We start from the raw sequence: 26,247 nt of genomic DNA, 5'->3' as shown, positions 1-26,247 counted from the left end.
GGTACTATACTTCAAAGATGCATATTAAAGCAATAGAACAACAACACACCTCAGGGAGAATTCAGAAATCCTTATGGAAGCAAAAATAAAGAAAATAGTGAAGATTAAAAGGCACAGAAAAAAGCCTACTTCAGGTCAAAAGTGGAATGAAGACAGGGAAAAAATGGAAAGAAAAATAAGTTGTGCAGACTTACCTTCGGTAATGCATATTTTGGTAGCTTCATCTGAACAAAATCCTTTCGACGGTAAGAGACATAATATTTGGTCTGATTTCCTGATGTTGTCTATCCAAAGAAACAAAGAGGATACAAGGATTAGTCTGGCAGTAAGCCCAAGCATCCATAAAGGCAGAAATCAGGTTTTTTTCTGTCACAATTTAAATATACATGCAATATTAGTACCGGATTGTATTAATTTCTGTCGTTTCCACTATCACAGTATTCCTGGGCATTCCTGTAGAAGTGATACTGCAGACTGCTGATAAAAGAGCATGCAGAGTTTGCTCTCAGCCAACAATAGGGAGTAACATATAGTTATGTCACCCCAGAAATGGACAACATGTTCCAACAATCATAATTTCCTCCCTTGTTCTGGTCTATATTGGTACAGGCAGTCCCCGGGTTATGTACAAGATAGGGACTGTAGGTTTGTTCTTAAGTTGAATCTGTATGTAAGTCGGAACTGGCGTCCAGATTCAGACACTGCTGAAACTGACCGCCAGTTCTGACTTACATACAGAATCAACTTAAGAACCCCAGGCGTCCCCAAGTCAGCTGCTGCTGAAACTGATCAGCAGCTGATTCCAGGAAGCCCGGGGCAGAGCAACTCTGCCTGGGGCTTTCTGTAGTCAGCGCTGGTCAGTTTCAGCAGCGGGTGACTTGGGGACGCCTGGGGCAGAGCAGCTGGGGTGCTGCTGGGTTGCTCCAGTAGCGCAGCTCCTCGGTGCTACTGGACCAACCCAGCAGCACCCCATCTACTCTGCCCCAGGCGTCCTGATTCAGCCGCTGCTGAAACTGACCAGCAGCGGCTGAATCAGGACCTGGGGCAGAGCAGCTGGGGTGCTGCCGGGTTGGTCCAGTAGCGCCCAGAGCGGCGCTGCAGGACCAATCGGCAGCGCCGCAGCTGCTCTGCCCCAGAGTCCAAAACAAAAGCCTGGTCTGCTGGGGGCGGGGGTGAGCACACTAGCTGCGCTCCCCCCCCCCCAGCAGACCAGGGACACGGGGAGCAGAGCCGCAGCCGCGGGGGGGTCCCGTGCCTCTGAGGCTTTGCCAGAGCAAAGCCTCAGAGGCGCGGGGAACCGCCGCTGCTGCCGCTTCAGTCCGGGTGCCTGTGGTCTGCTGGGGACGGTCCCCAGCAGACCACAGGCACCCGGACTGAAGCCGCAGCCGCGGGGGGGTCCCGCGCCTCTGAGGCTTTGGCAGAGCAAAGCCTCAGAGGCGCGGGGAACCGCCGCTGCTGCCTCTTCAGTCTCCTCTGTGCTATCTCAGTTCTGCTGGCTGGTGCACTCGGACTCCATTCTTTCCTCATCCCTGGTCTATCCCCACTAGTGTCTCTCTCTCTGTGGGCAGCTCATTCTTCTGCCCTCATAACATGCTGCATGAAAACGTAAGGCAAGAGAGTTTTAACCTAGAGAGGGACAGGAGGATATAAACTGGCAGTGAATACTAGCATCTTTTAAAAGCTTGTTAGCAATGTAGTTGTGGTCATGTTGATCCCAGGATATGAGAGAGATAAGATAGGTGAAGTAATATCATTTACTGGACCAACTTCTGATGGTGGAAAGCACAAGCTTTCAAGCTTCACAGTGCTCTTCTTCAGGTTTTGGGAAAGTAACCAGAGTGTCTGAGCTAAATATAAGATGGGACAAATTGTTAAGCATTAGAGGTCCACAAAATTGTCTCGGGGGAGACCACTCAAAATAGAGTAGGCAATAAAAAATTAGCAGTGGGGTGTAGTAAAATTGTAAGAAGTCAAAAAGCTAGTGTGTTTGTTGAGTCCATGATTTTTGGTGACTAACAGAGTTATGAATTTAAGTTTCCAGACTTGCCTTTTGAAAATGTTGTCCGTGTTTCCTTTGAGGATGAGGACTGAAAGTGATCTCCTATACAGCAAATGTGAACAACTTATGATTACCTGTCTGTTCCAACTGTATAACACTCAGGTTACCAAATCCAGACTAGAAGAGGAGCTCTGTGAAGACTAAAAGCTTGTTTCTTCATCCAACAAAAACTAACGCAATAAAAGATACTACCTCATCTGCCTTGTCTCTCTTTTAAAACTGCTATTCTAAGTGCACTAATCAAACAGAACACAAGAAGCTGGATAAATCATAATGTCAGCTTTAGATAAAGCATTCTGTATCCCTATATCAGACAAGCATTTTCTAGTTATAATCAATCATTCTCTAACACAAATGTCCTAGAACTGCTATGGGGGTAACAATGAAACAATTTAACCTAGCGGTGCAGTAGTGATTTTGAAAATAGGTTAACTGTACCCTATAGATCTCATTCTAGCTCCATCTATACTGGTGACATTCACTTGGTTTGGATATAGACCTTTCACCTCCATAAAAAGGGCATAACTGAACTCTATGTAAACAATTCAGGTACCCTGAAAATATTTCCACCCAAAAGAAAAGAAACCACTAGCAGTTAATGAATGGAAAAATTAGCATGACCACCTTTTCCCCTTAATGTTATAACAGACATATTAGTACTGAAAACCTTTCCTTTCCTTGCAGTTACTAGAATAACAACAGAAGTGTCTTTTTCAAAGTAGCAACATATTTGTGTAGAGTACTGATGGATTAAAACAACTAGGTGACTGGGTGTTCCCTTTGTACCATTCTATCATGGATTTAGGGCAGTTCCTTCACTGAGTAACCTGATACATTTCCACTGAAATCTATGGTGTTCCACCAAATTATGCTAGCAGAGAATTCAGCTCATAATAAATATTTCACATTTTCCAAAACACTCCTCAGCAACAATGATTAGCACCACTGGCTTCTCCCAGGAGACAATAGCAATGTAGCCACTGACTCTAGATTTATGAAAAGTTATTATTTTATAAATTAACAAACTGATTAAAAAATATAACATTAAAATATACAAAATTCTCCTCTGGTTTATTACCATACCAAAAAAAGCCCTTTTATAGGTCAGCAGCACTAAGATACTAAATTTTGTGCTTTTAGTTAGAAGATATACGTAGCATGCCCAGCCTTGTCTTAGCTACTTGTCTTTTGCATAGAGACAGGTACGATCATGCATCTAGAGAAGGCTGGGATCCTTTATTTAGTCCCAGGCATTGAACAATTATTCAGGCCCTCCCTTTTCTTCCCTTTCAGACTCTATCCTCTCCTTTTGTAGAGGGATGGATATCCTGAATCAATGTAATAATGTTACACATCTGACATAGCCACCTCCATTGTGGCAGGGAAAAGGCTTTTAAATACGGTTTCCTATTTATCAGAAAATATGTGGCAATTTCTACTTCAAGTTCTCAAACAAAGCTTGATTAATACAGAAGAAAATCTTTATTGCCATAGTAGAAGCTGGATTAAAAGATGAATGTGCAGTGAACCTTTCTTTCTGGGCTCAGTCTTCTCTACCTCAGCTTTCTCAGAAAGGATATCCCCCAGAGCACAGGGAGGGATGATGGATAAAAATATCACAATACAGAAGGCAGCTAGTGAGGCAATGTAAGTCCTTATGGAATGCTTTGGTCCTATTCGTAGACGGTACACTGAAAAGCTAAGTTTTGATGTATTTTTCAAAACAAACTCCTAGGACTAACTGCTGGGGATTTTACTCATACAAAACACCCATTTAAATCAGTTGGAGTTTGCTGTAGTTGAAGCTAATTGAGGACCCTGGGAGTTGGCCCTACAGCATCACATATTTAATTACACGTTTAAAAAAAATGAATTGGCTTAAAGAACAAACTATGCTGAAACATGCAAATTCGACCTTTGCTTGATAAAAATAGAACTGCTGCGTGACCACAGATCTATCCACCTGAATATTTTAAATGTAATAATGAACTGAACACTGGCATCATTTTTACACTTCTTTCCCATCCATCTCCTTTTTATTGGCATAAAAAATGTGAAGCTTTTAAGAATGTGATTTGTTAACTACGAGATAAAACTAAACACCTCCCATTTGCATTTATTTTTGTTAAATACTAGTTTTATTAATTGTAACAGTAAATGTAGACATCCTGGTGTAACAGTTTGAATCAGGGAGATACACCTGATAGTGTCTAGTCCAAGCATGGCATGACTTTCCTCATTACACAAAAGCTACTTCCTTGACTGTGGTAATCTGGCAACAGCTTTATGTTCTGTGCTTTATAATTGCAATATCATCAGTGTATCTGATGCCCTGGGAGACATTCATTTGGTTTCCTCTCCAAATATTGGTCCCTAACTCCATGAAAACTGGAAGTGCTACACGTGGCAGCACATTGTATTTATTAATTACTAGCCAATTAGCCCATCATAAGACGGGATTTTCAGGTCTCTCCTCCACGTTGGTCTTCTCTCCTGAGCCTCTGGTCTCTCACTCCATGTCTCTTTCTTTTTCTCTTCTCCTCCAACTGCCTCCCTCCTCTCTCTCAGCTCTCCTCCGCCTTCTGTCTCTCTCTCTATCTCTTCTCCCTCACCTGCCTCTCACTCTCTCTCCGCTCTTCTCTGTCTCCGTTGGGGATGCACACTCATCCAGGTCCCCCCTTTGCCTCCCGCCGCAGTGACTTCTGCGCCACTTAGCCGGGCCGCTGCGTGGGAGCAAGCAGCACAAACGGCCTCTCTCTCTCTTCTCCTCCTACTGCCTCACCCTCTCTCTTTCTCTCAGCGCTCATCTGCCTCCTGCCTCTCTCTCCATCTCCCTTTCTCTTCTTCCCCTCCTGCCTCTCACTCTGTTTCTGTTCTCCTCCTCCTGCTGCATCTCTCTCACTCTCTCTCTCTTGCTGTCCTCCGCCTCCTTCATTCTCCTCTCTGTTTCCTCCACGTCCTCTGTGTCTGCTCCGCTTTCTTCCTTTTGAATCCAGCGCCCTTTCCTGACATCAGAGACGCACGCTCATCCAGGCCCCACCCCCTGGCTGTTCCCTCTGGGTGGCGCTGTTGCCTCCCACCATGGTGCTCGGCTGACTTCAGCGCCACTCAGCCGGGCCACCACGTGGCAGCAAGTGGCGCAAGCAGCCGTTTGGGGTCTGCGTTCCCCATGCAGCATGGGGGTGCTGCATGAGGAGCGCGAAGCCCAAACGGCCACTGTGCTGCTTGCTCCTGCACGGCGGCTCGGCTGAGTGGCGCAGAAGTCAGCCCAGTGCCATGGCGGGAGGCAACAGCGCCACCCAGAGGGAACAGCCAGCATTTCAGCATTACAGAGTTACAGACATTTGGCTACTATATATATGATTATTATTATTATTGTGTTTATGTGTGGTAACAGCAATGATGTGTTAGGTGCTTTCTAGACACTGAAGAAAGAATGGTTCCTTTCCTGAAAAACCCACAATCTAGGCCCATGTCTATACCAGGTGAGTTTTACAGTGATCCAGTGAGCGAAAGACACCATATTAATGTGATTTCCCACAAATACTATGAAAGGAAACACTGAAAGAATCTATTCCTCCCATGGAGTAAGGGCACCTCGCATTCACTATCATCGATAATGGCCAGTTCATCAGAAGATGAGATTCCACACCAAGTTTGTTTGTAGTGGTTTTCTGTTACCTTTCAATTTACAGTGGGTAGGTTTCAACTCATTTCTATGTTGTTCAGATCAGAACAACACTGCTTACAAATGTGTACTCTCCTAAAATAACACTGGTGTTTGACAAGGAAACAGCCTGTGTCATACTGAGCATAGTAGTCTGGAAGTACACATTGAGAGAGGCACTTTTCACCATCTAGTAACTGTGAAATGGATTTTAAAACATGCCTCGTGGGAGCTACCTTTGAGTGCAATGGCTGCCTCCCATGCATGGTTTGGGCTGGCAAATGCCAAATTTAATTCAAAATTTCCTTTCCAACTGCATTTTGTAGTTGGTTTGTGGTGATAAATATTTCATGTCATGTGCGCCTCCAGGCTATGTCTAGACTGCAAGCCTCTTTTGAAAAAGAGCGTCTAGACTGCAAGCAGTACTTTCGAAAAAGCAAGCCGCTTTTTCGAATGAAAGCAGCGAGTGAGTCTGGATGCTCTCTTTCTAAAAAGCCCTGTTGGCATTCAAGAACGCCTTTTTTCGAAAGAGCACTTTTGAAAAAAGGCGTTCTTCCTCGTGAAATGAGATTTACCGCCGTCGAAAGAAAAGCCACGTTCTTTCGATTTAATTTCAAAAGAACTCGGTTGCAGTCTAGACATAGGTGAAGTTTTTTCAAAAAAAGGCTACTTTTTTTGGAAAAACCCCTGAGTCTGGACCCAGCCCCAGACTGCAGGTCTCAGCAACATGGATGACAGTTTCTTTGTTCCTGTACTGATGTATTCCCCTGAAAGAAATAGGCCACAAGGGAAAAAAAGCTGTGGAAAAGCCAATCTAATGTACCCCAAGGCTGTGGAGCTGAGAGATCTCTTCTAATATCACCTAGTAAAAACAATATTGCTTTCCTGTAGGCGACAAAGCAAGCAGACTATAACAAATTGGGGCTAAAATGTGGCATTTTGCTACAGAACTGAGTAGGGGGCAGTGCACAGAAACACTACCCTATGAGGAATTTGGGGATGACTGGGGAGGAATCCTTCTCCAAATAGCTTGTAGTAGGAATGCAAAGGCTGCTCCATTCTCTGGGAGAGTGTTGGCTATTCCCTCCAGCATTTCTGTCCTGCACTGGGGACAGACTCATGTTATCATCAGCTGTTGTGCCAAGCTCACACATAGACTAACTGGGAGGGAGAGGAGGTAGGTGGCCTCCTGCCATATTGCTGCTTCCCAGATCCTGTGGCTGCTAATGGATGAAACAGCCCCAATGTAACTTGGAGAAACCTGAAGGCTAGTCTAAACTACACCACTGGAGTGGTTCTAAAGAGACACTGGGGTCACTCCACCAGCCAACACCGGCCACAGTGCTATTTGTTCCAGAGCCATTCCCAACATCCTGGCTACATAAGCAGCTGAGGATCAAAAAACTGGCTACAATGTCAATTCAACATATACAAATACCCACGGCTGTCACTCAGCCAGCTTTCTGCCTGCTTTGTGCTGTAAAATCAGTGAAAAGAAACTAGAACAAAGCCTGAGAATTTGACTGCAAATACTAAATACTTCCTAATTTACACTAGCATTAACAGGAATTAGCCCATAGAGTCCAACCTAAATCTTGGCAAAGCTAGTGTCATCTAAATGAAATGATAAATCAAACTCCAAAGGTGATATGAGCCCAAGATTTGTGTTGGGTTAAAATGCATCATCTTTCATAAGAACCGTGGAATGTCTTATATATGAAGACTCATAATCTACTTCTAGACTGTGTTAGGTTTCTTTGTTTTCTTATGCTATTGTTTTGCTGTGTGGCTTATTTTTCCCAATTCTGAATTTAACACTGGCCTGTGTCTGCAGTAAGTGACATTACCTGGAGGAATATGTAGTCATCTTGCACAGTCAAGGAATCCCGGTCGATGCTGCCAGCAAACTGGACTGTCAGTGTTTTATCAGAGCAATTCTGAATCTGACAGGTGATGTAGCGATAACCTGAGGGTAGAGGGAGAAACATTTTACAAGGGTTTCAAAGACAGAGAAGCAAACATCTTGAAATTCTGTTTGTGTAGGGGAAGCACAACATTCATCAGTATAGTCATCTATAAAATAATTACACCTACCCTCACACTGAAACCTTTTAACTGCCAAAGTTCTAGATGCACATTAACTACTGAATCCTCACCTCTCTTCTCAGAGGTAAAAAGGAATTTGCCTCATTTCATGGTGAGAAAAACTGAGGCCCAGAAAGAGTAAGGAACAGATGATGTTATAATTCCTAGTAAATGTTTTAGGATTTTCCTTGCAGATTAAAACATCTATTTGAAGGGTAAATGGCCTACATAAAAAGCCTATGCTGATTTTCACCAGCTGAGGCTATGACTCATAGTATTTGCACTGGCCCACAATATTTGGCCCTAATCACTTTTTCTTCTTCACAGAATGAGTCACCCAAGATGGGGTGCTGAGTGGGACTGGTAGCAATCCGTTCCCATCTAATGAATGGAGCAAAGTGCTCCCACCTACTATGTATATCAACCTGCTATGGAACAGAACTCCTCTTATGGTGGAGCCTTGCACATTCTTGTCCCACGTTAGGGCTCTGTGCACTGCGCACAGTCAGACCAGTCCTACAGGATTTGCCCATAACTATAAGGGAAATTTCTGTCTCCCAAGCCTGAGATAAGAACACTATACATCATTTCGCTTCCAGCAGAGTCTGAATCAGCAAAACTTTACCACTCGTCTGTTTCATCATTCCTGCAGTGTGAGAAGAAACTTATCTCCTATGACCCCCTTTGTCTTGATTTTTTTAGAGAAGGTCCAAATCAGAACATGAAATCCAAACAGTGCCAGACTTTTGGGACTGTTTTAAAATCTGGACCAGGATCTGAAGCTGCAGGACTCCACACTCTACTGCTTATCTCCAAACCATCTTCACAAGGAAATTGGAGCAAACACAGCAAAGTGCCTTCAACATTTCTTTAGTTATTCATAATTCACATGGACAAGCATGAAACCACTAAGGCCTCTAATCTAATAAAGGTACAAAGAGCTTCATCCTGCTTCCATTGATGTCAATTGCCAAATGTCTGTTGACCTCAACAAGGCCAAATAAAGCACTAAAGGACTCAGCCAGGAAATAAATGCATGTAAGAGAACAGTGTTCTTTTCTCAGATTCTTCTTTAGAAAATAAGTAAAACACACAAATTACTTGTGATGGTGCACTGAGGGAATCATACCAAATACACGTGGTTGAGCTTTCTCATTGAACTTAAGCAAATAGGTGATAAAATATCATTACACTGATGTTGTTTAATTAATAGCTATATTGCAGATGAGTTATAAAATCAAGAACCAAACATAATAGGTCCTGCTCTTGCCCCCTTTAAGTTTTGGAGAAATTTGTATTCCAAACCTATATGTGGACATGAATTTTGCAAATGGCCACTCTCTATATAGCCTTGATGGCGAATGGAATAGAGAGCCAAAACGCATAGCGTAATTCATATCTAATTAAAAAAAATACCAAGGGACAACTCCCTGACCCTTTTCTTCTAACTGTGGAGAGCCGCGGGTAAAATGGAAATTATTTCATCAGGCAAGTGGAGGTAAGAGAAAGTCTACCAGAAAAAAAAAAGCCAGCACTTCACAGAACCACTCTGAAATATTTTAAGAATCCATTAATCTAATAATAGGAATTATCACCACACAGCAATTTGAGGGTAGGGTTGGATGGAGGAGGAGTGAAGTCATGACAATGGATCTCCTGCCACATGTAAGCCTGACTGGCCACTGTCTTCTGAAGAACAGCTGCAGGGGCAAGAGAGGCTGATGTTGCATCAGGGGAGCGCTGCTCTTTCATTGAAATCCTAACAATATTCTTCTGAATGAATTCGAAATGTCCTTCCATCCAGCTCTTATGAATCTCCCCTCAGTAAGCCAACCTCCTATTCAGGAATTCATTGGGACCTGCAATTGCTCTGAGCTTTTGTGATCTCTGACCACCTGGATTTAGGAGCTGAACTTTAGGTACCAGATTCTTAGGGGTTGGTTTTAATTTTTCTTAGTGGTAAATGTAGGGGTATGGAGAAAGAGCTATCATGTTGAGAAAGGTTAAGTTATACACCCTTTACAATGTGTTTGTCAGCTAGGATGATCATCCACACAACTAAACCATCTTTCAAAGGTACTATTCCTAAGAAGGCAGCCACATTCCTAAGAAGACAGCCTCCAAAAACCAGCACACTTTGGTCCAGCAACATTGGGGGTCAGGCAGGACTACGGGTGCTCCTGGACCAGAAAACGTGGAGCCAAATGGCAGAAGAGCCAGAGGGGATGGGGCAACAAAGTCAGTAGCCTGGCTGTGAGCAGTGTGGAATGAGGGCCTGAGCCTCGCAGCAATCTCCAGCATCCCACAGCATCGTGGGGCCAAGGTCCGGGAGCACCGGGCTGAGGTCGGAGCCCCTAGGCAGTGCAGGGCCAGAGTCTCCTGGCAGCCCCCTGAAGTGTGGGGATGGGACCAGAGTCCCTTAGCTACTTCCTGGAGTACAGAGCTCCAGGGCTGGAGCTCCGCAGATGCTCCTGGATGTGCAGGGCCAGAGCCCTGTGGCAGGAGCTGGAGCATGTGCTGCCCAGGGAGCTGGCAGCAGCTAGGTAAGCAGCCCAGCAAGGCTTGGGGGCTGGAGGAGGCAGGATGCCTGCTGGAGAAGCCTACCAGCAGCAGGCAATGGGCTTGAAGGCCAGCGGCTGGAGACCTCCCCTGGTCCGGAAAATTTTCTTGTCTGGGATTGGTCAGGTCCCGATGGTGCCAGACCAGGGAGGTCCAACCTGTAATAACTTGTTTGTTTGTTTTAAAAAAACTATGCTGAATGTATAACACAAGGATTTTCTTGGAGAAGACTTAATTCAGTGGAACTGACATATGCAAGGATTCACTCTAGCAGACACTTACCCAACACTACATTGCACTGCCAGCTGTATTTGCAAATCGGGAAAAAATGTTCAACGTTTAAGTGCCAGAACAAATTGCACTATTAATGGGCTTTTTCACTGGAGCATAGCATCTTGACTTCAATTTATTTCAGAGTGGAAAACAAGTACATTTTAAATCATACTACATTTTTATATATCAGGACAGTTTTGCTGAATATATATAAACAGAGCAAGAATCTGACATGTGGAAAATGTTTCTTCCCACTGTTTTACAAATGAATACAAAAAGTATTCTTTAGAATCAAAAGAAATAGCCATAGACCAGGGTATCAACTGCTAAAACTTTCATTAGCATACCTCCACTGGGGTCCTGGATTTCCATATGAACCAAATCAGGGTCTCTGTCAATTCCAGCAACGGCCCTGAGAACATAATATAATTAAGTTATCTTGGGTCTGCTACAGGCATAATAAGTACATGGATAGAAAAATAGAAAGATTTTGTATGACACTGTTCCCACATCCTATTTGGACATTTAAAATAAATCCCATTTATAATTTTAGATTACTAACATTTTGATGGAAATCAGACATTTCTTGTTCTCGGTATTATGCTTTGCTTTTTCTGTTTTTACTAGAATCTCCATTATTGGAACACACATACAACCAGGATATACAATAAGTTCAACTGGGGAAAGGGACAGAAATCAGTGGGGAACAGTAAATAACACTCTGTCATTCTGTGGTAATCCCAATTTAATCCTTTCCTAATTTTATAATTATACAGTACTTAATGTTAGCACATCCTCTTTTACAACTATCTCTGACATTAGTGACCGGAGGAAAGATATATTACTAAGAAATGTGCAGAGTTATTTTTGTATTAGAAATCTTCTAATCCTGACAGAGCCACTGTCAGTTATACACGTGCACTGGAACTATAGATTCTATTTTGACAAAGCAATTTAAAAATGAGGAACAATTTTCAGAGGGAAATCCTGAGAATGAAATTTAGTTGGAACTCAAAGGATATTTTAACTTATAAAACTTATAAAAAAAATTACAGAGATATCCAGACTGATTCCCTCAGAATAGATCCAGCATCAGATTGGTTCAGTCAAACGCTGATTTTTAGCCCTCAGAACTTTTATCATAATCCAGGATTAGAAAATGAAATGGTCGTATTTCTGCCTCTTACATTATTTGCAAGGAAGATTCTGTTAGGAAAATTTTGGGGACAATTCTGATGACCCTAAACCCAGCAAAGCAGAATCCAATTCACACTCCCACATCTGCAGTGGCTTTTTCAAGGCCAACCCTAGTAAAATAAAAGAGCCCATAAAATCAGCAGACATGACAAAGACAAAGAGAGAAAATAAATGGACTAAGAAAGTGCAATTTAGATTTTTTTTTAAACCCACTAAAATACGTAAAGCAAATGATGACTTTGAAATGGTTAGTAACAATAAAGAGCAATAAAGGACATTTTATTTTGAACAGACATAATTGTTTAATGACTGATTGATTAGAGGCATTGATGGGATTGTCTTAAGGCTAAAGATTAAGGATCAGAGGCAGTATGATGGAGTGTATCTACCTCGGACCAGGGTTAACTCTGCTTTGCAGGATGAGGAAGCCCCACATCTCTGAGTTTGCTGACATGCTCAGCCTGTAGGCACAGTATAAAAGGAAGCAGAACAGCTCAGTCTGGGCAGCCTGCTGAGGTGGTAGGATGCAAACTGCAGACTCTTTCCAGTGAACTGCTACAGGCTCCAACTATAGAGCCATGGCATGCAGAGCAACAGATGGACTCCAGGCTGCCTGATGAAGAGATAGCACTGGAGGGAGCTATGCCAGCTGAGGAGCCCAGAGACCTGCAGAACCATGGAGCATTGCGAAGGGAGAAAGGGTAGAAAGCAACCCAGGGACTTCTCTGGTAAGTGAATTGGGGCACCAGTCAGTGCGTTCTGGGAGGATTCCTGCTGACTCAGCAGTGAGCACTCTCCCACCCCCATCAGCACTGGACTGGAACTCCCATACCTCCGAGTGGCACACAACTTCCCCAAAAGGGCAATAGGCTACACAATCCCAAAGAAGTGGGCTACTCTATTGACTCCAGCCATTAGGCCATGCTGTCCTGGGAGGAAGGGTTTTTCAGTGATTCCAGCCATTAGGCCATATGGCCTTAGAAGGAAGGGCTGCTTAGCCACTCCGGCCACTAAGCCGCACTGCCCTGGGAGGTAGGGTTGCTCAGCAGCTCTGGCCATTAAGTCACACTGCCCCGGGAGGAAGTGCTGCTTTATTGATATTTGATAGCCAGGGTCACAAATGAAGGGTTAACTGGTGCTATACAGTTTTTTCCTTTTTCTCGGGTGAAGTGACCTCTACTCCTGTAAAAAGGCTGTACCTACTCTGCAACAAGCAGATTAAGGTTTCCTGTGGTCCTGGGTCAAAGCAAGTTGGTGAGGGGGAGCCCTCTGTACTCCTATGGCCTGTGGTCCTGCCTTTGTTCTGCTCCTTCAAACTGTAGCCTTGCCGCAGCTCCAGCACTTTCTGCCTCATCCCTGGGGCCCACCCTGCTCCACCCAGGGTCCTCCCATTTCACCTCTCCCTCTGTACCCCCCACAACATGTATGCTCCTTTCTGCCCCTCCTCCTCCCGAGACCTCAGGACCAGAGAATTTTTGTCCCTGTGCCACTGCCCTGGGGGACACAGGGGGAGTGAGAGTTCCTCCAGTCCCAGGGCTGCAGGAAGGATCCAGGTGCTGGGGCTTCTCCTGCTATCCCCTGAGCTTCTTTGGGGGATCAGCATCAGGTCACAAGGTCTCCTCCCCTTCCCACCTGCTTAGCACTTCTGCAGGAGTACAGGGCTCGGAGCTTACCTGTACTTCTGCCAGGAACAGGGTCAAGAAGTGCTGGGGGCTTCCCTGCCAGCTGCAGCTTCTGCTGGGGATAGGGTCAGAAGCTGCTGGTTGGAGGCTTTCCTAGCTGCCTCATGGTTTCTGCTAAGGATGGAGTTAGGTGGTGCTGGAGCTCCCCTTCTCCCATGACTTCTACTGGGGAAGTCCCACCTGGTGGCCTGGGATTTTTTCAGCAGATCTTTTCTGAGGTCTCCCAGTTGGCTTGGGTATAGGCCTAGTCATCCCAGTGGCTAATCCGCCACTGGCCAAACTGTAACTGGCTACTCCAGGAGTGTGCAAACCATAGGGAAGGCATAAAAAGCCATTTTGCCCCTGTACATCAACTAGAAACAACTGCAAGGCCTGGTTCCTCCTAATACCCTATGGGGGGAAAAAACAACCTGTGGAGAGAACAGGGCCCTCTTCCTGGTAAGCCAGTCAGCAAGGCTAGCCAGATGTGCAGGGTCAGTTTGCTGCATTCCTTGAAGAAGCACATAGTGGACATGGTTTGAATGTCCCCTGTGTGCAGGAGAAAGAATTCTACGTTCCTGACTAGAATTACACCAACTTGCTCTCAATGGACGTTAATGGTTATAAATAAACAATTGAGTCCTAAAAGCGCTATTGTAAATAGAAAGTGTTCATCTGTGTGCAGAGGATCAGCCCAAGGTCAATGCACCACTTCAATCCCACTTAAGTCCTCTAAGTAGGATTGGTATGAGGACAAGGTTAGTATGCACTAAAATGGCGTGGAGGAGAAAATGTGGCAAGAGAAGTGAGTGGAGATGCTGTTGAGTCCTTCAAAGATGCAGATCAAAAGTTTGACCTCTTCATGGCAAAAGAAAGGTAGTGTGACACTCACAACTAGACTATGATTTGGTAATGTGCATGTAGATGATACCCATCCCTCAGACAATGTGTGTTGGGAATAGGTGGAGCCTTGACTCCACTACACAATGTGCTAGCTAGAATACATGAAGCAACATGGTAGTATGCCAGCAGCAGATTAGTAGCCCCATCCACAGAGATGAGAGAAGCAGGGAGGGAACCGTGCTTCTGAAGTGACAAGTTCTCCTCTGAATTGCTCCAGGATGATGCAAACTACATTCTGACTCATATGCAGGCTTTGTAGAAAAGCCATAAGAATAAGGGAAATAACGATCAGATGAACTGATGAGAAGGATATTTGCAGTAGCATTTTGGCCAAAACTAACGGGGAGAGAAATGAGAAGTGGAAACTGGAAATAAGACAAAGCAGGAAACTGCTAGATTACAAATGAGCAGTGTTGTCTTCGAGTCGTCATTGTCAAGTCCAAGTTATGTCTCAAGTCACTACAGTTCAAGTCTCAAGTCAAGTCTCGAGTCCATAAAGTCACTTTCGAGTCAAGTCCCAAGTCGTGTCTCAAGTCTTAATTTAAAAAATGTCAAGTCACTTTTGTACAAGCCATCAATATCGGCATTTTCGGACAATTTTTTCACCAAGTCAATTTAACAAAATTCGAAAGTCTCAAGTTGAGTCTCAAGTCACAAACAATGAACCCCAGTTGAGTCTCAAGTCGAGTCACCAAAGGCAACTTAAGTTGGACTCGAGTTCAAGTCGTGGGACTCGAGTCAACAACTCTGCAAATGAGTAAAATCTTGCTTTTATGGAGAAATCGGTCTGCATAATGCAAAGTCTATTGTGGTATTTTGTGGACAATATCCTAAATCAGAGAAGCTATTAAACCTACAGAATGGCTTAAACTGAGGCATTGTGAATGGCGGGGAGATCTTCAATTTCTTTTACAGCATGGAACATATCTATCTAGTTATATGTAATATGTCAAATCAGCCACAATAGCTCAACAGCTATATTTTAGGGAAGAAGAATGTTGTTTGCTGAATATTTTACTTTTTGCACTTGACCCCATACAGCCGAGCAACAAACTTGCAGAAACTTTCAGCTGAAATTTTCAAAAGCTGAGATGGAGAGACCACTGTCATAAATAATGCAAAGATTTTCTTTTTGGGGTTCACTTTAAATAGCCTTTCGTATCCATAATTTATCACTAGTGGTTTCATAAACATAGATTGAGATGTCTGTCAATAGTTTTAAGCTTTTCATACTTCTAATATCCCAGACTTAACAATGATCCCCTGAAAACTTTATTCCTCACAACGGCACAGCAGTGGCAAAAGTCAAGTATGAATCTGTGCAGTATATTTTTGTTTCCATTGTAACATACTAGAGTGAGAGGCTGCAACTGATCTCTTATAAATGTGGAATGGGCTGACATTTAGTCCCAGAAGCTCTCTTCCCTCTAAAAAATTTATTTGAACAGAAATTAGAAGTTTGGTGGATTTTTTTTAAAGTTCTTTGGGGCTAACTAACGCATATGTGGGGTTTTTTTTCTGGTTCAGATGTTTTTCTTGTATTCTTCCATTACAATCATTTTCCGTAACTTATCCATAAGTCTCTTGAATGTGGACTTGATCCTATTGATAGTCAAAAATGAAACAGGCAAGTTAGCTAAAAACCTTATTCATGTACAGACAATACATGTTTTTATATGTAAACTCTGTTTCACATTATTACAGTTTGGTAAGATACATAAAGAAAAAATGCCAGCTGAGACAAGTTTAATTCAGCATGAAGAGAGGGGCCTCCTTTTTGGCTCATCTGGTAAAAGCATTACTTTTAAACCACTAGAGTCTAGAGTAGATTTGAGTCTCAGCTACACTAATATATGCTAATATCACCCAAAGTATGGGATGACACAAAGGTGAGGCGTGGATAGATTTCTGAATTGTTCTTTAGCTTTCTTTTTTTTTAAATTCAGTCTCAGTAGTTATTCTGTAGTTATGGGAGCAAAGAACATCTGCAAAACATGAATTACATATCACCAATGCACTGAGTTTGCAGACAGCCGGAAACAATAACTGTGAAGTATGAACTGCTTCCTTCATTTAAATAACTCACAGGCCAGCCATGCTTTAAATGCTAACATTGTTAACAATTTCACTAGTCCTCACTGAATTTAACAAAGGAGATACAGTATTAGATGTGACGATTTACACAAACATTTGAAAATTCTATGTCCGTGTTTATATATACATTTGGAAGGAGTAGCCTTTTATCAGTAAATATTGATTTCACTGTACATACACGTCAATAAAAATATTTCCCTGCACAAATAGGCAAAATTAGAAAATGCTGCTTAAAAACTTATTCACGATTGCTAATGTTATTTGCTTTGTGTGTTTCAATATGTGATGTTTACAATATGTGTTTTAATGGTTATAAAGCATTAACTTTTTGAATCTCATCATCTTTGGTCATTGCCTAATTATTGTCTGACCCTCCCCCTCACCATACTTTCCCAAACTGTGAACATTTATATTGATACAAATTTAAAAATGCTTAAATTAACCATATATTACCCACTGAAATGATAAAAAGTAGTTATTTGTCTAGAATCTACCCAGCTAAGTTAGAAGATATTACCATTTCTGTGGGACGTTTATACTCAAATATAGGCAAAGTTATTATTGATACACAAGCAATATTATTCTAGCTGGCTGAGGAATGCCCACACATCCAGTCATACATATTACTGGTACCAAGTGCATAACTGATATCAGCAGTGTGCCGCGCATGGTGGATCTTTGGAGTACATGGTCGAAGGTGTGGCCCACACTCCTTGACATTACCTTAGACTACTCTTTCTGCAACCCTGGAAAATCTATGGAGTGTGGACTCCATAGAGCCAGATTTTCAACTGGCTTGTACTTTGTGGAGCATGGCTGTCTGAAAACATTCCATCAATTTGGGTTTTCAATGAAGCAAACATTTTCTCAAGGTGCCTGCTTTCCTTGAACATTTTTATTTTTTAGTTCCATACCAAAAAAATAAAAATAAATAAAATAGAGACTTCAAACATTTTCAGTTTTCATCAGTCGTCAGCTAAAAAATTCTCAATTTTTGGCAGTTTTCAGTCAAAGATAGTTTGGTATTTGGTTGCTAGCAGCTGACTTAGGAGAGGACTTAATTTGTTGATGAAAATACAAAAATTTTCACTGAAAATTTTGACCTTTTTTGTTTTGGGTGAAATTTTCCATGAGGGGAGTGGTAGAGGACATTAATCGTACCAGACAGCTAAACAATAAGGTAAGGGAAGAGCTATTTATACTAAAGGACAATGTTGGCACAGGAACAAGTGGCTTTAAACTGCCAATGAGCAATGTTAGGGTGGAAATGTGAAGTAGTTTTCTAACCATCAGAGGAAGTTCTGAATAAACTTCCTAATGGGAGTAGTGGGGCAAGAAACATACCTAGTCTGAAAATGGAGTTTGGTAATTATATAAAAGGGCTTATATTGTAGGGTCACTTGTAATAGTAGGGCGCTGGACTTCATGACCCAGGTGATCTTATCCAGTCCTAAATTCTTATTTTTTTATCTCCCAACCAATTGTATTGCGGAGTTGTGCATACCTGTAGCAAATGTGTATAAAAGTACCAGTCTGATCTGGTAGTGGCTTATCCCAACTGTACAAGACTGTAAATCACTAAACAAGCTGCAAATCAGGGATAAATCAGTCCGCATGGGGTTTGGCCTTCTTTGTTCCCATATGTGCACCATGAGTGGCCTGAATTTCATCTTTTGGGTAGATTCTATGCAAATAAGTATTAATAGGCCTCCTAATAACAAATAAATATTAATAGACCACGTAGACCTCTTAATTATGTAGAGCATTCTGCAGTTCAGGGGAGGGGTTAAACACCTGTCCCGTAACTTTGTTACATCAGTTTTTACACTGTTAAAACATTGACTTTAAGGGAGTTGCATAAAAAATTATGTAATGGAATGGTAAAACAAGTTCCTGTGTCTGCATACGTATCCTCACATACATTGTGCAAATTTTACATTTCTCAGAAAGAACACAAAGAATTTCTATCTTCAGAATTCCTTTGTTCTTCTGAGTTTGTGAAGCCTTTAATAGTTTTAACAAATATTATTATATTTAATTATTTGTTATCCTTGTGAGCTTGACATAACAGTTTTCACTTATTTCAATCACACAAAAAAATCTAAAAAGGGGTACTCGCTTATAATTTGATCAACAGTAATATATGGGAATAAAAAACACAAGTTGTTAACACACAATACATCTTGAAATATGAAACAATAACCTTTCACACACTATACATATAAAGTTGATACCTTTGGATATTATCTCTACACGGACAAAACTTCAGTATTTTAAAAGCCCAGTGTTATTTTTTTGGGGGGAGAGAGAGGTGATTTCATTTCTCTCTCTTTTTTTTTAATCTCTTTATTCATCTGAAGTAACACTCTGGTACCTAATTAGGTGGAATCTGTCATGGATGTATAGTTCATCTACACTAAGTAGATTCCACAAGAAGCACACAAAAGGGCTCCACTGTTAAATATTTCATGCAATTCACTGTGGTTCATAGTGATGTCGAGAAATCCTCAACAATGCCATCTCTAAAAACAACAGACAAAACCCCCTCCATTGCTGTACCATGAACCTCCTACCAAAGACCCAGTGAAAACTAGCAGGTATGCGCTGTCTGTTCTTCAGCACCACTATAATATAATCAGTTAATCATATGCTTATTAGCACTTTAATAGGTTCAAGATTTGGAATTGAAGCTGATTTTTATAATTCACACTGTCAGTTGAAGAGCAAAGCACTGCTTAAAAATCCAGAGAAAAGAGTATTTATTCATTGCTTACAATGGAAGGACCAAATAAAAAAAAAACCTGTTTATACTACATATCATACTGTGGGGATTTAAAAAAAAAAGCCTGTTGCAAATGTCTACTCTGATTAACTTTAAAGAATAATGGCTCCTGGGAATGAGAGTTACTTGGTGAAATAAAAAATAATCTGATTTATGCAATAAAATAATATGATTTAATTACAACTGCTTTATGTTTTGGGTGTGGCCAGGGCAATTTATTATGTCATCTTTAAAAATCATCCTTCCAACTGCTCATTCAGTGCTTTCCTACGTCCACTGCTTGGTGTCAGCTCCTCATGTTTAAATGCTTTGTAATAAAAATATGCTCCCAGACCATCTCACCTTAACAGCAGTGCCAGTGCTGTTTGTCATATTGATTTCCACACAAAAATAAAAAAGAAATATTATTTTAACCAATCGAGCCAAATGTCAGAATGACGATCCATACAGATTCTTGGCTTAACATTCAAAAGCTTTTCACACAACATTTAGTATTACAGATTCAGTGAAATCCTGTCTCCACTTCTCTCCCCTTCAGAGCATAACATGTCTGAAATCCACTCTTTCACCTGGCATTTGAATAGGCAGAAACCAACTACAGCTGACATTCATGACTCCAGTAATGACTGATTGCTCATAGGGGAGTTCATGTTAGGAATTGAACTTTGGTCTTCAGAGTGAAATAGGTCTACACAAATAAAGTTTCTTTTATCCATTCATGAAAATAAAGACCCTATATTTTAATAAAATAGATTTCTATAGCACAGGATTGACATTCTCCACTGATTTAAGGATATATATTATTCAAGAATTGAGATATAGCAATAAAGAAACAATTTCCCTAATTCTAACTGAAAATTAGAATTCAAGTCAATGTTCAAGGTGCTGATTGAGGAGGTATCTGAGACATTAGCTATTATGTTTGAAAAGTCATGGACTACAAGACAGATTCCAGAGGACTGGAAAAGGACAAATATAGTGCTAATTTAAAGAAGAGAAATAAGGACAACTCAGGAAATTACAGACCAGTCAGCTTAACTTCTGTACTCAGAAAGGTAATGGAGGAAATAATTAAGGAATCCATTTGTAAACATTTAGATGATAATAAGGTGATAAGTAACATTCAGCATGGATTTGTGAAGAACAAATTGTGTCAAACCAACCTGATACTTTTTTTGACAGGGTAACAAGCCTTGTGGATTGGGGAAAGGGGAAGAAATAGATATGGTATATCCAGATCAGTGTTTCTCAAAGTAGTCTATGAAACCACTTTGAGAAACCTGTTAACTGGCCGCGCCAGTTTGTTTATTTACCGGTGCCATGGCCACAAAGCCTTATGGCTCCTATTGGCTTTGTTTAGCCATTTCCAGCCAAGGGGGGCCATGGGAAGGGGCGATCTGGCCCACTTTGAGAAACACTGATCTAGAGTTTACTAAGGCATTTGATGCTGTCTCCAGTGATCTTGGTCCTGCAGTAAGGGCAGGGGACTGGACTTGATGATCTCTCAAGGTCCCTTCCAGTTCAAGCATTCTATGATTCCATCTTCTCATTAACAAATTAGGGAAATACAATCTAGATGTAGTTACTATATAAGGTAGATGTGTAACTGGTCGGATAAACATTCCCAGAAAGTAGTTATGAATGGTTCACAATCAGGCTGAAAGGGTATAATAAGTAGGTTTCCATGGGGATCAGTTTGGGGACTGGTTCTGTTCAGTATCTTCATCAATGATTTAGATAATAGGACAGAGAATGAACATAAAGTTTGTGGATGATACCAAACTGGAAGGGTTGCAAGTGCTTTGGAGGACAGGATTATAATGCAAGATTTTCTGGACAAACCAGAGAAATGGTCTGAGATAAATAGGTTGAAATTCAATAAGGAAAAATGCAAAGTACTCCACTCAGGAAAGAACAATCAGTTTCACACATACAAAATGAGAAATGGCTGCTTAGGTAGGAGTTCTGTGGCAAGGGATCTGGGCTCCATAGTGAAATATGAATATGAATCAAGCTAAATATGAATCAACAGCATAACACTTGCAAAAAAAAGTTCACATCATTTTCATATGTATTAGCCGAAGTGAATTGGACAAAAACATGATTTTTCATGTGCTTCTCTGGCAACGTACATTTTTCTATACAGATGTAGCTATTACAAAAGATTCATCCTCTATAGATTTTTCCCTCTAGATCAGGGGTGGGAAATAAGCAGTCCGTGGTTCACCAGATGTGGTTCACCAGGGTTAGCCTGTCATGCTTTATTTATCTTTATTTACTTGCATCCATAGATCTGGCCGCTCAGAACTCCCACTGGCCATGATTCACCATTCCCAGCCAATGAGAGCTGAGGGAAATGGTGGCCTGGCAAAGAGCCATGGCACTTCCTGTGGCTCTCATTGGCCGGGAACAGCAAATTGCGGCTGTGAGCTCCAAGCAGAATACCTGCAGATGTGCAAGTAAATAAAGGGTCTGGCGGCCTGCCAAAGGCTAACCCTGGCAAACCACATCCAGCCCACAAGCCATTTATTGCCCACTCCAATCTAGTATGATAAGTCTGGCTTCTAAAGATCAGTTTTATTTGTAAAATGAAGTGCAGTTTGAGTGGACATTAAAATTCTCTCTAAATCCAGATCACTAGACCACCATGCTAAAAACTCCTACACTCAATTCAATGAGGCTGTTTGCCTGAATAAATATGAGTATGAATTTGCAAGATTGGACCCAGGCGAACAGGAGACTAGAATTGCCCCTGCAAAAGATGTCAGCTTTGCTTTATTCTTCTTCCTCCTGCCTCAGGAAAGACCTAGCATGATTAGTATCAGACACATTTTCCTTTCATGTGTTCATTGGAGATTAACAACAAGGTATGCCTCTTACCAAAATATATGATCTTTTGACACTTGTTCTTGCAGAAGAGTCCATTTTTTCCCCAAATCAGCTGACACGTAAAGCTTCAAAGAAAAAAAAAGACAAATATTAAGTGACAGACCACTGCTAACCATTAAAATTTTAAAACTGTGGCTAACCAAGGCTCTTTGAAATAAGCTATTAAAATGACAGATTTCACATCAATCAAAATCAGGTCAAGGAACTTTCCAGAATGCTTTCCAAAGCAACAATATTTAAATCTTTTTGCTCAAATAAAACCAAGATAAACTTCCTCCTATATAGAAGAGAAAAATTGTCAGGCAGGGACTTCATTTGAAAACAATACACAATTTCATTTTGGATCAGTGGCAGCTGTTGTTAATTCTCATGGGATTGTGCAAGAGGAAGGAGTGCAAAGGAACTTTTCCTCCGTTGGTTCTTTCTACGCCACAGCCAGCCAAGTAAAAATACTCCGGGTCCCTATTCTGCAAGGCTTAAGATGCTTACTGTTCAGCACAGGCTTCAGTTTCCTGACAAACCAATCAGATGCTTAATTGCTTTGCTGAACATGGATAGACTTATGCTCATGGTGGACAACCTGTGGCCCATGATGTTTCAGCGTGCAGGCCACGAGATGTTTTGTTTACCATTGCCCATAAGCAAGATTGCTAGATTCTGCTGGTTTCTTTTCACATAGTTTCCCACCCCCACCACGAGTATTACTAAAATGACACACTCCTAAATCAGAGGTATGTGTGTTTCATTCTGATTGTACACAACATTGACTGAGAGAGCCACGCGCTCCTTCTGCATTCAGTCAAAGCGCTGCTATGGTTCAATCGCACATAAGTGCAATTAGCAAAACTACCCTATCCCAGGAGATTGTTTTGGTTATAACCATCTTGTGGCTCACTGAGATGATGGAAGACCACTGATGCAGCCCACTCACTAGTCTAGGTTGCCCACTGATGACTTAGGGTATGTCTACACTACCCTCCTAATTTGAAATAGGAGGGTAATGTAGGCATACCGCAATTGCAAATGAAGCCCGGGATTTGAATTTCCCGGGCTTCATTTGCATAAAGCCGGCCGGCGCCATTTTTAAATGCTGGCAGTTCGAACCCCGTGCCATTCCACGAGGAGTACAGCTAGTTCAAATTAGACGCCTAATCCGAACTAGCTACTCCGTGCCGCGTGTAGCCGCGCGGCACGGGGTTCGAACTGCCGGCATTTAAAAATGGCGCCGGCCGGCTTTATGCAAATGAAGCCCGGGAAATTCAAATCCCGGGCTTCATTTGCAATTGCGGTATGCCTACATTACCCTCCTATTTCGAATACTTGTTTAACAGGGCTCCTAATAAGCAGAGAGACTCCTCCATGCTCACACCGTAGGGAGCAAAGCCATGTCAAAAGAAGTGGAAATGATAGGGACTGCACCATGATTTTCCTCCCTTCCTCTTGCACTGGTCATAGTTGGTAACACTAGGCTTACTTTCCTTTCTCCCATTTTACTTCTTATTTTCAGAAATGAATGTGCTAATAACAACAAAAAGACTGAGACCAAGTATATGTCACTGGCACAGATATAATTCTTGTTCCATGACATGCTCCAATATGTAACACTGTTCATTCAAAGACTCCCTCACTTCAATCAGAGCCTTCAGACAGCATTCTTCTCCCTTGCTACAAAGTCACCACTAGCACGTTAAGAAGTCAAATACATAACATTGAAATTCATTGCTTTTATTTCATTCAATTTACACATGATTGGGTTCCCTCCCCCCACCATATTTCAGATGAAAATCATGGAGAAAGTTACTCCCTTTCAAGGTAGTGCCACATTTACGTGTTTAGTCGCAGTTTGTGTTGCAGTGCGGAGCTTCATAGGGAATACTGAGGCACTTTTATTTGAACTACTCCCATTACAAAAAGTAATGAGTCCATTACATATATATTGCATTTTTATTATGGATATTACATACTCTGTCATTTACATATTTAATAACATAGGGTTATGCATCTTTTCTTGATGAATGTTTGTAATTAAAAAATAATACGAATGGTCAAACCACATTACCCAGGTATCTTGCAGCATATTGCATAGTAACATGACTTTGTTACTAACATGTGAAGGAAAGTGACCAGAATAGTAGACAGTGTTCACTATATAGTGGATATTCACTTGTACAGGGTGTTGCTATTTATGGTAAAAATTATAGGCTTTATTAGGCTGCACATGTGACATAGGAAATGCATGGTATAACAGGAAAAGGGAAATCACATTCTGTCCATGAATTTGGTGACAGCATCTCTGGTATACCATCCTTAACTAGTGCTAGGTCCAATGACTCACTAAGGATTAAAAAAACATAGAAGATACTTTCGTATGCATACAGATATATAGCTTTAAACAGGGAAGTCAACAGAATCGCTGGGCCCCTGGGCAATGTGTGTGTGGGAACCTGGCTCTGCATTCCTAGAAGAGGGGCAGGGCTTCAAGCAGAAGGGGGCAGGGCTGGGGCAGCAGCATGGGGCTCTAGAGTGTGCTGCCTAGTGTTCCAGTAGCAATTCTAAAGGGCCCGGGGATTCACTTCGGTTGGAAGTAGCAGCGATGGCAGCCATGGGCCTTGGTCCTTTAAAATTGCCAGGACCCAGGGCAATTACCCCCATTTCTCCCGCCCCACCTTCCCCATCAGCAGGCCTCGATATATACATGTATATATAAACAAATATGTAGTGGCTGGCAAAAAGCAACCAAATTAACACAAACTTGAAGAGTTTAAAACACAAAAAATGGAAGGAATAATTTATTACAATAAAGAGGTACATCTAAGAAGAATGAGCTAGAGCCCATTTCAGCAAGGCATTTAAGAATGTGTATAACTTGAGTTCAATAAGACTTCTTAACACAGTGTTTCTCAAGCTGTAGTACGAGTACCCTTAGGGCTACTCGCGAGAAGTCTGGTGGGTACGTCAACACAACTGAATTCAGAGAAAATTGAATTTTTGTTTTAAGTTTTACAGCACTTTATTATTTTTGTACTTTTTACACCCAAAAATTTCATCACCCACCTGGCTATGATTAAGTTGTTTAAACAAATGTGTTGCAATGATAGAAAAAATTTTATGTGTCTGAAATTTTATGTGTAGGTACTGAGGGTACTTAATTTTTTTTAAAGGGGTACTTTATAAAAGAAGGTTGACAAACACTGATTTAACATACTTAAATGTACGCATGTGCTAAAGTATCCTACTGAATCTGAACCTAAACAAGAGAAAACTCTGGCTCATTGTGTGTTTTATTTTTGATTCCCCATAACAAAAATCAAATTTGAGTTGTACTAATGGAAAAAGCAAAACCTTCAGTTTCACCAAACACTTCTGAATTATTTTTGATTCTGTTAATTACCAGCCTTGCATTAAAGCAGTCTCTTTTTATAAGGCCACAGAATACATGACTTCAATTTTTAATTTTTTCCCACCCTCACAGTTTTCAAAGAAACAATTAAAATCTCCTGTGATGCCTGTCTAGTCTTAAAAATGAAATCAAGCATTTATATTGTCTCAGTGAACAACTGATTGATGTTCATTATTATTGTGGTAGCCAAAAAAAGAAAGTATAGACTTGAGCCAGTAAGTGGATTAACCCAACTGCACTGACTAGATTTGTATTCATTTACAGAGTGTCAGTTAGAGATTGGAGCTTTATTTAGATAAAATACAGGCTACTGAATACCAGAACAATTCAGGTTTTTCTATATAGAGTAGGAATTAAAATCAAGACAGAAATCACAAGAACATTCAGATGCTCCAGGAGACAGAAGCCTACAGATTCTATTTGTCAAAGAACTCAATCCTACATTCCTTGTACACTCAAAAATGCTACTGCAATTAATGAGCTGATTAGGAAGCTTCTTCTCAGTTTACCCAAATTAGCTCAATTTCTTGAGTCTGCACATTTAGGTTGTAAAACTGAGAGCCTGTTATTATGAACATTACGTTACATTTTTCTTTCACTTAGGACAGAAATATAATTATAAAACTCCAAGATCTAGACTATGAAATCTCTCCAGGTATATTTTACTTCTTGGGCCAC

General features: G+C 41.4%; 1 protein-coding gene across 10 annotated transcripts in view; it reads right to left on the bottom strand.

Annotated features, from left to right (window-relative positions):
• SORCS2 (sortilin related VPS10 domain containing receptor 2) overlaps window positions 1-26,247 on the bottom strand; it is a 929,896-nt gene that overhangs the window by 127,725 nt on the left and 775,924 nt on the right. For all 10 annotated transcript variants that reach the window (XR_012904391.1, XM_075930787.1, XM_075930782.1 and 7 more), the window contains 4 exons: window positions 22,161-22,234; window positions 10,991-11,055; window positions 7,574-7,692; window positions 195-284 (listed from right to left, as the gene is read on the bottom strand). Coding sequence is in view for 9 of the 10 variants with exons in the window: in XM_075930787.1 (XP_075786902.1) it covers window positions 195-284; window positions 7,574-7,692; window positions 10,991-11,055; window positions 22,161-22,234 (348 nt within the window). In the remaining variant the exon portion in view is untranslated. The remainder of the gene's footprint in view (window positions 1-194; window positions 285-7,573; window positions 7,693-10,990; window positions 11,056-22,160; window positions 22,235-26,247) is intronic.

Source organism: Pelodiscus sinensis, chromosome 5, assembly GCF_049634645.1.
Source record: "Pelodiscus sinensis isolate JC-2024 chromosome 5, ASM4963464v1, whole genome shotgun sequence".
In the NCBI taxonomy this organism is placed as follows: domain Eukaryota; kingdom Metazoa; phylum Chordata; order Testudines; family Trionychidae; genus Pelodiscus; species Pelodiscus sinensis.
Note: the sequence above shows the minus strand (reverse complement) of the source record. Positions and strands in the feature narration are given on the sequence as shown.